Source organism: Protomyctophum parallelum, assembly GCF_964188405.1.
Source record: "Protomyctophum parallelum genome assembly, chromosome: 7".
NCBI classification, from domain to species: Eukaryota; Metazoa; Chordata; class Actinopteri; order Myctophiformes; family Myctophidae; genus Protomyctophum; species Protomyctophum parallelum.
The window spans coordinates 48,888,652-48,900,393 of NC_139705.1; the positions used below are offsets into that span (position 1 = coordinate 48,888,652).

Here is an 11,742-nt window from a genome sequence, read left to right on the forward strand (position 1 = left end):
TATTCAGCGCCCCAACCAATGAAGTGTATAAATTCAGTCCAGAGACTTTCTCCTGGAAGGTTAAGCCCAAGGGAAACGGCCCACCAAGGATGACTGGTGGCTGCTGTTGCATGATGGGAGATCGTATCGTCCTCTATGGAGGAGACAGCACACCTGAGGACCTGTATGTCTTAGACTTTAGTCCTAGTCTGAAGACGTTATGCAAGCTAGCGGTTATTCAGTACGGACTGGATCAGTCTGAACTCCGACACGACATCAGGAGGGAACTGGCAGCCACGAATGAATATTTCATAATTTCCGGTCTCTCTCTCCATGTCTATCTCCACTATGTCCACCTAGGCTATTAATAGAGGCAGGAAAGCCCCAAAGAAAAGTGGAAGCACTCTGTGCCACAAGGCATGAAGTGGATAGGTACAGTACAGTATAACAGGTAAGTCACTAGCTTGGCCTCTACTGTAAAATGTTTGAGTTCCGTTTTGTGGCATCTCCAGCAAAAGTGCAGAGTTTATTTCAGATCCAAAAAAATATATATACACACACTGGCATATATACATAATCAATATATAAATGAAGAGCACACTATGTCACGCCAACTTTTCTGTTACACTTTAGTGAAATCACACAAATATACAAACTCAGCTGAATGCAATGGCAATGGTATAAAAAACAGACACAGGCTATTACATGAAGAATCAATCGTCATCATTACATTGTAACTCAGCAAAACAAAACAAAACAAAAAAAAAGTAAAAAATAAAATAAAATAAAACTAAAACAAGGCAATGGCAAATGGTATCAAAAACATGGACCCTGATGACGTCCTGGTACAAGGTTCTGTTCTGGTGCTCTTCCATTCAGACCAACAGTGTTATGAGGCATCACAATGTTTTACTTTTCATCTTTTAACCACTTCAACCCTATAACGTCCCTATTGGGGGAGGGGGGGGGGGGGTACTTTGCCTATTTCTGTGAGGCTATTTAAGGGATAGTTCACCACATTTATTTTTTGTCACATCATTTTGTCCAATATTCCAATATGTAACTAATTAAATGAATAGGAGGCAGAGGCAAAAAACAATATAAAACATTATTCATAAATGCCAAAACATCTTTTTAATATATTTTTTTCTTTTTTCAGATAAAAGGGTTTTCTGGGTGAACTATACCCCTTTAAGGAGGGTAAAAAAAAGGATTACCTCTAAATACTTTACACTAAATAACTTCAAAGACAATAACCCCAGTACAGAGCCCTGGGGGACTCCAGTCAGCAAATGATAAAGGGTTTAAATGAATAAAAACAAATTCAGACAATTAACTTCTTCTCTTTGTCTTGTAAAAGGCCACGGACGTGAACTACTATTGGCAATACACTCTAAAATAAAAGGGCGTAGAAACCACCTCTGTCACCAATGTTTCCAAGCCCATTATCGGGTTCATTTTATAGGGAACGTTTCAAGCCGTTTCTCTAGTGTGGAACCTTTGGGATGAATATTAAGACCTTTAGCTTTTTAAGAGTGCTCTGTTGACCCCTCGCTCAGCACAGTGGATGACGTCATCATGCTCATAAATGCATTCACACATTTCCTATGATGCCTCATAACACCTTCATGTAGCCTCATAGCTTACTAACATCAGAAGGAACAATCCCCATTTTCTCAACTAAGACACAAGATTTCAAGTTCGGAGGCGGTTCGTGGTGGTTCTCAACTGGTGGGTCGGAACCCCCAAAGTGGGTCACGGCGAGACGCCTGAAGCGACGTCCCAGCGATTTGATACAGATTTCCGAACAGAGTTTTTCTGGTAAATATAACCATAATCTTTATGAAGTTTTGACTGAGGTCATTATTTATCGAGCGCCACAGCCCAGGGGAGAAGCATTTATAGTCCAGAGTCCTTTAACCATCAGTTGAGAACCACATGCCTCTAGAGTTATAATAATTATGTTATTATATGGTACAATAAAAACATCTGACTTCCCCCGCTCCCAAACTCTACGGGGAGTCGTTTTTAATTATGGTACAATGAGGCCCGTCGGGATCCGTTCCACATTCCTCTCTCTGAAAATTCATTTGGACTCTTTATGAAAATTGAAAACCAAACAGTTGATTTTTTTTATGGGGGGGGGATTTGCTTCGGAGTTGGTGAGGACTTTATTTGGGAGTCATTTGTGGGATTCATTTGGGAATAGGTCGAGGATCATTTTGCTAATCCGTTTTGCAGAAACGTCTCATAACCATATTTTATGTTTTTTTTGTGTTTATTGACACCCTACACAAGAGTAGTAAAAAATAGCAGATTTACAAACTCATATCGTGTCACATTGCGGCACGTTTTGAAAATGTGCTATTTGTTAAATTTGTATCCTGAAAGATAACAGCTTTGGACCTACGAGACTTTCACCCAACAGCAACGAAATGATGAAAATGTATAATTCTCAAATATTTAAAATGTAGTACTTAAAGGACCATGCAGGTGGTCTGGCACATTCCATTTTTGTTTTTTTTGTTTGTTTCTTTATTATTGGAGCATTTTAAAGGGCAGATTAATTGAAAAGTCCAGAAATTGATCCTGATTTAAATAACTTATTTACGAATGAATTTCAAATATCCATGACTTGACTGCATCAACTGCACAGTTGTATTGATCTAAAAACTTCTAAATTATTAATGTAAATTCACGAGAACCCCTATAACCGAAACAATGAATTGCAAAACGGTCTGTGTTTGTGTGTATCTCCGAATATTAACTCTGAAGCCGTGATTATAGAAGAATGACACGGTATACTAATGGTCCTTTAAGTTTCCATTCATTTCAAGCGGGAAGTTAATTTATCAGTTAATTAAAAGGGAGATTACATCATGATATCGTCCCATTTCTGTGGCCGTGTCCTAAGTCTTTTGTTAACTTATTGTTCACGTGGATCCCCAATATAGCTGTCACCATGGTAACATCTACCCTTCCAGTAGTGTGTGTGTGTGTTCCCAGCATTAACACTCGATGATGTTTCTAAAACCTTTTTGAATCCCCAATTTGATATGCATTAGACCCACGGACCCACATTTGATTCCATTTATTCATCTCTGGAATCTCACTTTGATATGCATTAGACCCACGGACCCCCATTTGATTCCATTTATTCATCTCTGGAATCTCACTTTGATATGCATTAGACCCATGGACCCCCATTTGAGTCCATCATTCATCTCTGGAATCTCACTTTGATATGCATTAGACCCACGGACCCCCATTTGATTCCATTATTCTATATCTCTGGGTCCCACAATCTGCACACTGGAAGATCCCCAGTGTCAATGTTAACTCTGAGTGTACGAATGGAACTGCTACGGGTCCATTACGTTTCCATTCGTACACTCTCAGATGTACCGCATTGTACCGAATATAAGATGACTCTGATTATAAGACGAGCCCCCATTTTTAACCCATTCTGACCTGAGATCAGATTCATACGAGGTTTCCGCTGGACACACACTGGTCTGATCAACCCATTCTGACCTGAGATCAGATTCTAAAAATGTCAAGTCGTTCTTCGATTTTTCAAAAAAATAGCAGACCTACAAGCTTGTAGATCTGCTATTTTTAAATAGCTAAAGCACGACACGATGCTGACACCAAAATGGGTTCCCGGTCAGAATGGGTTTTAAAGACACATTTGTGGAATTGAAGACCAAATAGTCTAATCCCCGATTATAATACGACCCCGTTTTTTTTTAGGATATTTCCATTGAAAAAAAAAAATCATCACAATAGGGTGCAGGCCAGAGATGGTGCATTTTGGACTCTGTGGGGGTCCCCAGGCCCAACGTTGAGAAACCCAGTGCATGAACACATTTTAACAATCATGGGGAACCAATGGAATCATGTGACTCCTTCAAATGACTCTCCTGACTCCTGTATGGTCAGCGAATGGAAATGATCGCCATGTTGGCATGCAGAGCGGACGTTGGAATCTGTAGGTGTGTGTGTGTTTGTGTGTGTGTGTTAAAAGGCTGGTGTTCAGTTCCTACACTGTACAAATGAATAATAAAAAGAACAAAACTGCAATAAATACCGCTCATAAAAAATAAATTAAAACTAAAAAGTATCAATAAATACCTCATGGTTGTAGAAGGCTAAGCTTAGAAGTGTGTGTGTGTGTGTGTGTGTGTGTAGATGGATGGACATTGCATTTGTACCAAATATTAGTCTGAGCCCACCACCGTTTCTTTGATTTTCCTCAAGAAATTAATCCATTAATTGATTAATTAATTAATCCTAACCTTCAGTCTCCATTGTGTCCTCCCGTATCAGTGTGTGTGTGTGTGTGTGTGTGTGTGTGGTGGGGGATGGGACAATACCACTGATATAGGCATGCGTGCATGCACACACGCACATACACTCACTCACTCACACACACACACAAGCTAGTAGAGTGGAAAGGTGTTTCTATCTCAAGGTTTCAATTCTCTCCGTCTCTCTCTCTTTTCATCCCTCGTTCCGTTTCTCTCCATGCCCCTCCCCTTCCCTCTAGTCCATCCCTCCTTTTCACTCCGTTCTTCCACTCTGCTCTCCATCCGTCCGTCCGTCCTCAAAGCCCCATTCATACTCCATCGTACGAAAGAAATAGCAGACCCATAAGCTCACACAAAGTTGCATTGCGCAGCACCTGTGAGCCTGTAGATCTGCTATTTCTGCTATTCGATGCGTGACAAAGTACAGAGGGAATTATAAGTGGCTACACATTATAACTCCACCTTTTCTAATAACCTTTCTCCACACCTCCCTCTGCCTCATCCCATCTTTCTTTTATTTGCTCTGTGCCTCTCTCTCTCTCTCTCTCTCTCTCTCTCTCTCTCTCGGAGACCTTTAGCAGTCAGTTTGATGAATGACTCCGTGATCAGTATTCAATCTGCTCCTCTCCTCTGGAGTGGGAGAGGGGACGAGGGGGAGACGAGAAGATGAAACAGCTTGGAATGTTTCTGTCCAACATGACAACTAAACGCCTTTTGGGGGTTTCATTTCCCCTTTTGTTTTGTTTAACAACATTCTGACCTGAGATCAGATTCATACGAGGTTTCCACTGGACACACACTGGTCTGATTAGCCCATTCTGACCTGAGATCAGATTCTAAAAATGTCAGTCGTTCTTCGATTTTTTCAAAAATAGCAGACCTACAAGCTCGTATCGCGCCACTCGGTGGCGCGATATGAGCTTGTAGATCTGCTATTTTTAAATAGCTAAAGCATAACATGATGCTGACACCAAAATGGGTGCCCGGTCAGAATGGGTTAACAACACAACAAACGATGGTTCGTTAGCAGATAGAGGCTCCTAACGGCTTGTTTATTTATTCCAGCTGGAAAAAGGCAAATTCACCTTCAATTGAATTTACCAGACAACTGGTCATTACGTCCATTTTTCTTTAGACCATTCCAACGTAAGTCCACAGTCAACAGACTGGGACTGTACTTTTTTGCACTGGCAGAATTGCAGTATACAGTATACTGCATCTCTGCCATGTACTGTACTGTACACTGCAGTTCTGCCAGTGCAAATTAGTACAGTCCCAGTCTGTTGACCGTGGACTTGGAATGGTCTGAAGAAAAATGGACGTAAAACAAGTTGTTTTATTCAAGAACAAGGTATGGTTTTAAATGCAGGGCTTATTGCTCGGTTTGGTTCAGTATGCGGTTTCTTTTAACCGGGTTGAGGATATGATCAGTGATTGATATAGAGTAGTATTATGATTACAATGATTTGAATTCTATAATGTTACCATCTATTTATTTTAGTGGCACTACAAATATTGCAACTGGTTTCCACTCTAGTAGCGTGCGTGCACACACACACACACACACACACACACACACACACACACACACACACACACACACACACACACACACACACACACACACACACACACACACACACACACACACACACAGTGGACAGTGGTATAGGTACAGTATATAGTGGCTTCCCTCCCTCTTCTACTATCTATTCTTCATCTAAAAAGGCAGTCTTTAAATCAGGACCCCTCTCTCTCTCTTCATCATCCTCCTCCTCCTCCTCCTCAAACGGGGTCCTTTTGGCCCCCAAATATAAACAACAACAAACTCAACAGTGAGAAATTAAAAGGTGCTTTGAAGCTATGGCATCACAGAGAACCAGGAGAGAGACCGCCGCCTCACGTTAAACACAACATGGCCCTTCTTTACACTGGGAGACCCACCGCCAAGCTTAGTGGGTTGAGGAGGGTTGGGGGTTCAAATCCCCAAAACAACCGAACCCTGCTCTGCTCACCTGGTACAAGACACTGTACTATAGGGTCTGAACTGTACATGGATATTACATCCATAGACACTGTACTATAGGGTCTGAACTGTACATATTGTGATATGACACTTTAGATATCCTATGTGGTTTTTGGATGCCATAATATAGGGATCATGGTATATTATATACCAGGGTATTTGGATAAAAAAGATATTTCCTCCGTATCACCCAGTCCTCCAACTGTACTGTACTGTACTGTACTGTACTGTACTGGTCAGTCATACGAGTCTCCCAGCTATGGGGTGTTGTGTTTAACCCTGACGTGGCCGTCCCTCAGAGGGGACGGGTTCGTAGAAGTGTGTCCCCGTCCTGCTTTAACCCATTCTGACCTGAGATCAGATTCTAGAAATGTCTTCTACATCCTGACAGTTTTCCATTCTGACCTGAGATCAGATTCTAAAAATGTCTTCTATACATCCTGACAGTTTTCCATTCTGACCTGAGATCAGATTCTAAAAATGTCTTTCTATACATCCTGACAGTTTTCCATTCTGACCCGAGATCAGATTCTAAAAATGTCTTCTATGTCAGTCGCCCTTCGATCTTTCAAAAATAGCAGACCTACAAGCTCGTAGCGCGCCACTCGGTGGCACACTATGATCTTGTAGATCTGCTATTTTTCAATAGCTAAAGCATAACGTAATGCTAACACCAAGAGGGGTTCTCGCCCCAAAATGGGTTAATACTGCAGGAGGTTCCACACCCACCACATACCGTCCCCCCCCAGCCCACACACACCCACCCACAAACACTCCAGGTTCCGCTCCTTGTAAGTTCTGTTCTACCTTCTTTCAGTGAAAGTCACAAGTTCTCAGACCAACAGGCGGAAGAGGCAGATGGTTCTTTTCATTTCTCTTCCACGGTGGGACGGTGGGAGTTGGTCTGAAAATGGAACGGAACCTTGCAGGACAAAATTCTAGAGGTTCTCTCAAGACTTTTAGGCTGCATTTCCTGGTCTTTGACCTCTTCGTTTTTGTGAGTTCTCTGGTGTTTTTTTTGGCCAGGCCGTTTGGGCTGGCTTGGCTCTCGTTTGGTAGTCCAATCCGTCTGATCCACTCCTTGGCTTTGTCCCCTCCCTCTGACACACTGTCGCATAAACATTCTTTATACAAGTTCCTTTAAATCCATCAAACCTTCCAATCCACAAAGTTCTTATTACATGTTAACTTTTCAATATTCATTGTTTTCTCCGTTTTAAATCTTTTTTTCTTTTATAATTAATTATTGTTTGTTTTTTTTGTTTTGTTTTTTTCCATTTTATTGTAATTTTCTTTTTTTTTTCTTCTTTTTTTCTTTTTTCCACAATTGAAGCCACAAATCTTTAAAACTGAATTCTTGAGTTCAGCTCCGGTCCAGTCTACTTCATAGTCCAGTCCCTGGTTTTTCCTACCAGATCTGGGTTTGGTCCGAGTCCGGTCCGTTCTCATGCGATCTGGTCCGGTCTTTACATGGCACTGGCTTGTAACTGCACAGTATTTTCCTCCCCTGGCGGTCATGTCAATGCTTGCATGGCGCGGTATAACATGGCTGTGTACTGTATGTATGTGTATATGTCTATGCATGTACGTGTGTGTGTGTGTGTGTGTGTGAAAGGTCAAGATATTCACGTTTTTGACAGTGATGATGCAAAAGTCATGTTTTATGATTGAGTGGAAAGTTTGGTTGAACAGCTTTGGGATTTGTTTTTTTTTCTTCATCTTTTTTTTTTCTGTAGTCGAACCCGAGTCACCGTATAGTGACAAAGCTGTGTGGCGTACAGACATACTGTTATGCCTGTTATTGGAATGTATTCAAACACTGTTCAGACAGGATCGGTCTAATAGTTATTGTCTTTTCTTCTTTAACTGTAATTAACGATTTCACGATTCTGGCGGATTCCACAGTCTTGATTGGTCGGGCAGTAACATTACTAATAAAAAGTCTGTCTGGCCAATAGTAGGCCAGGGATCAGTAGGACTGACCAATGGTGGGGGTTGAGGTCAGGTTAGGTGAGAAGAGAGGAGGAGAGAGGAGAGGATAAGGAGAGGAGAGGAGAGGAGAGGAGAGGAGAGGAGAGGAGAGGAGAGGAGAGGAGAGGAGAGGAGAGGAGAGGAGAGGAGAGGAGAGGAGAGGAGAGGAGAGGAGAGGAGAATGGAGACACAGGTTCTGGTCGGTTGGTAGGCATTGGGCTCAGTGTGCTGTGGTTCAGTGATTGTCCAGAGAGTGGTTTTTTACGTCATTATAGATTATAGAACATCCAGATCCTCAACTAGGAAAAGAACTCCAAGGTCGAGTCAAATAAAGCGTCTTCTGTTGTTCAACTCAGGCTTCGTTTCTCTCCAACTAAAAAGTCTCCAGAGCTTTCCGAGGTCATGGATTTGAAGGTCAGGTCAAGTTCCAATACCTGGGCCTGGCCCCCCCACTTCCTTAGGTCAAAACTTGACTCTACCTTTCCGAACGTCGACCTAGATTGCGGATGCTTCCGAACTGGGCCATCGATATCAACCCTCACGGGGTCACTCACGCTGGCCAGGTGGAGTCGTTTAGAAACCTCCAGACCAGGTTCATTGAATCATTAATCTTCAAGACAGGCAGATCTTCTCTCTCTCTCTCTCTCTCTCTCTCTCTTGTTTTGTGTTCATCAGTTTAAAACTTCATGACTCGACCCTACAAATCTTCAACCTAGTTTCTGGATCCTTCCGTAAGCCTCGCCTCCCTCCTCGCCGTTCAGACCATGGCTGGTTCCCATATAGTGACCGTGAAGCGGGTTTCGGATCCATTTGTTTGTTTGTTTGTTTATTTGTTTGTTTGTTTGTTTGTGTGCACCTGCTATGACGTTTTAGAATCCAAATCAAACTCCAGGAGTTAAGTTGAGTTTGTTGTTCAGAAGTAGCTCCGTCTGCAAAAAGTCCATCCAGATCGCTTGTGGACGGGGCTCTAGTGTGGCCCCAATTAAAAAGGGCCGGGGCAGTGGCTGTGACATCCATCAGTTCATCCCCCCCAAACCCTAGTTCCCCCTCTCCCACCTCCCCCATTCATCCATTCACCCTCCCACCCACCCACCCATCCATCTGTCTGTCCATCTGTCCGTGTGTCTCCTGCTCTCAGCTGCTTCCAGACATCAGGTTGATGGCTTGCTCCAGCTTGTGTCTGAGCTTGTGTTTACGACAGTATCCGTCCCTGTCCAGCGCTGTCAGGATCTGTGAGGGAGGGACAAGGTTAGACATGATGGCACATTTAACCCATTCCGACCTGAGATCAGATTCTAAAAATGTCTGTTTGAAAATGACAGTTTTCTGAAAAAGCTATGTTTCTATGTCAGTCGTTCTTCGATTTTTCAAAAATATCAGACCTACAAGCTCGTATCGTGCCACTCGGTGGCGCGCTATGAGCTTGTTGATCCGCTATTTTTCAATAGCTAAAGCATGACATAATGCTAACACCAAAAGGGGTTCCCGCCCCAAAATGGGTTAATACAGTTGTATTACAATAACTGACTATTACATATTTTGGAAATGTTTAATTCTTTTAACCCCTTTTTTCTCCACAAAATACTGATACGCCTATTAGTTCCTACATTTCTCTGTGTTGTCACTGCTCCTCACCTGCCAGTGAGGAGCCCCCACCGGGAGGACCCAAAGCCTCCGTCCTACTCCTCCCCCCAGTAAGTAATCTGGAAGCCCCATAAGGACCCCCGAGGGATCCCTGGACCCCAATTTGAGAGCCCACTGGTTGTAGCAGATTAAACAGAATCAGCTCACCTCCTCCTTGTACTTGTTGATGTAGAAGTACAGCTCACTGAGCGCGCTCAGTGTGTTGAACTCGGTGCCGTGGAGACGCGACTGCTCCACCAGGTAGGCGTCCATGTCCTGGTCGCTGATGGCAGGCATCTTAGAAATGTCCCTGTAATACCTATACACACACACACACACACACACACACACACACACACACACACACACACACACACACACACACACACACACACAGACGTTTACGTTACTATACTTATGGGGACATCTGTCCCTCTAATACCTATACACACACAGACGTTTATGTTACTATACTTATTAGGACATCTGTCCCTGTAATACCTATACACACACACACACACACACACACACACACACACACACACACACACACACACACACACACACACACACACACACACACACACACACACACACACACACACACACACACACACACACACACACACACACACACACACACACACACACACACACACACACACACACACACACACACACACACACACACACACACACACACACACACACACACACACACACACACAGAGAGCAACATTAGAGTTAGTTGTTGGAACAGTCGTCAGGTAAACTTGTGTTCGTTGCCCTCAGAGTTTGATGTCAGTTACGTTACTATACTTATGAGGGAATCTGTCCCTCTAATACCTATACACACACACATGTTTACGTTGCTATACTTATGAGGGCATCTTAGAAATGTCCCTGTAATACCCTCCCACGCACGCACACCCACACCCACACCCACACACACACACACACACACACACACACACACACACACACACACACACACACACACACACACACACGTTTGCGTTACTATACTATACTACGTGGACCTTTTGCGCTCACCTCTCTACCCAGCTCTTGTAGTTGGGAATGTCTTTAGCGTACAGCAGCTTGTTGGACGGGGAGTCCTTCCCCAGGCGGTGCTCCGACGTGGAGCAGGAGTCCATGAAGGTCTGCGCCACCACGGACAGACAGGCGTCCGTGATGCTGCTCTTGTGGATGTCGAACACAAACTGAGGGTTCTTGATCACGTTCACCCAGAACCTCAACGGAAGACTGGACAGACAGACACAGAGACAGAGACACAGACACAGAGACAGAGACAGAGACAGAGGCAGAGACAGAGACAGACACACACAGAGACAGAGACACAGAGACAGAGACAGAGACAGAGACAGAGACAGAGACAGAGGCAGAGACAGAGACAGAGGCAGAGACAGACACACACAGAGACAGAGACAGAGAGACAGAGACAGAGACAGAGGCAGAGACAGAGACAGAGACAGAGACAGAGACAGAGACAGAGGCAGAGGCAGAGACAGAGACAGAGACAGACACAGAGACAGAGACAGAGACAGAGACAGACACAGACACAGACACAGACACAGACACAGACACAGACAGAGTGTTATTTCAAAAGGTTAATGGAACTGTCAAGTTCTACGGCGGGTTTGAACCCGGGTGTGCGTTGTCGGGTGCGTGCCAGCCAGTCTCACCAGTTGCTCTTCCATGTGTGACGGACGTCTGGGTCTGTGATTTGCCGCTTGTCTGCCTGCTCGTCCAGGAAGTCAAACATGTACTTGATAGCCAATGGGAGCGCAGAGCCGCGGTGTGCCGTGCTGA

At 43.7% G+C, this 11,742-nt stretch overlaps 1 protein-coding gene across 1 annotated transcript in view; it reads right to left on the reverse strand.

Moving 5' to 3' along the window:
- Positions 1 to 9,379: 9,379 nt before the first annotated feature.
- Positions 9,380 to 11,742, reverse strand: part of plxna3 (plexin A3) — a gene marked incomplete at its 5' end in the record, with an annotated part of 133,992 nt that continues 131,629 nt past the window's right edge. The window contains 4 exons of the mRNA XM_083769880.1: positions 9,380 to 9,516; positions 10,078 to 10,228; positions 10,963 to 11,175; positions 11,616 to 11,742. The exon at positions 11,616 to 11,742 is cut by the window's right edge and continues 43 nt beyond it. Of these exons, the coding sequence (XP_083626006.1) occupies positions 9,421 to 9,516; positions 10,078 to 10,228; positions 10,963 to 11,175; positions 11,616 to 11,742 (587 nt within the window). The 3' untranslated portion in view covers positions 9,380 to 9,420. The remainder of the gene's footprint in view (positions 9,517 to 10,077; positions 10,229 to 10,962; positions 11,176 to 11,615) is intronic.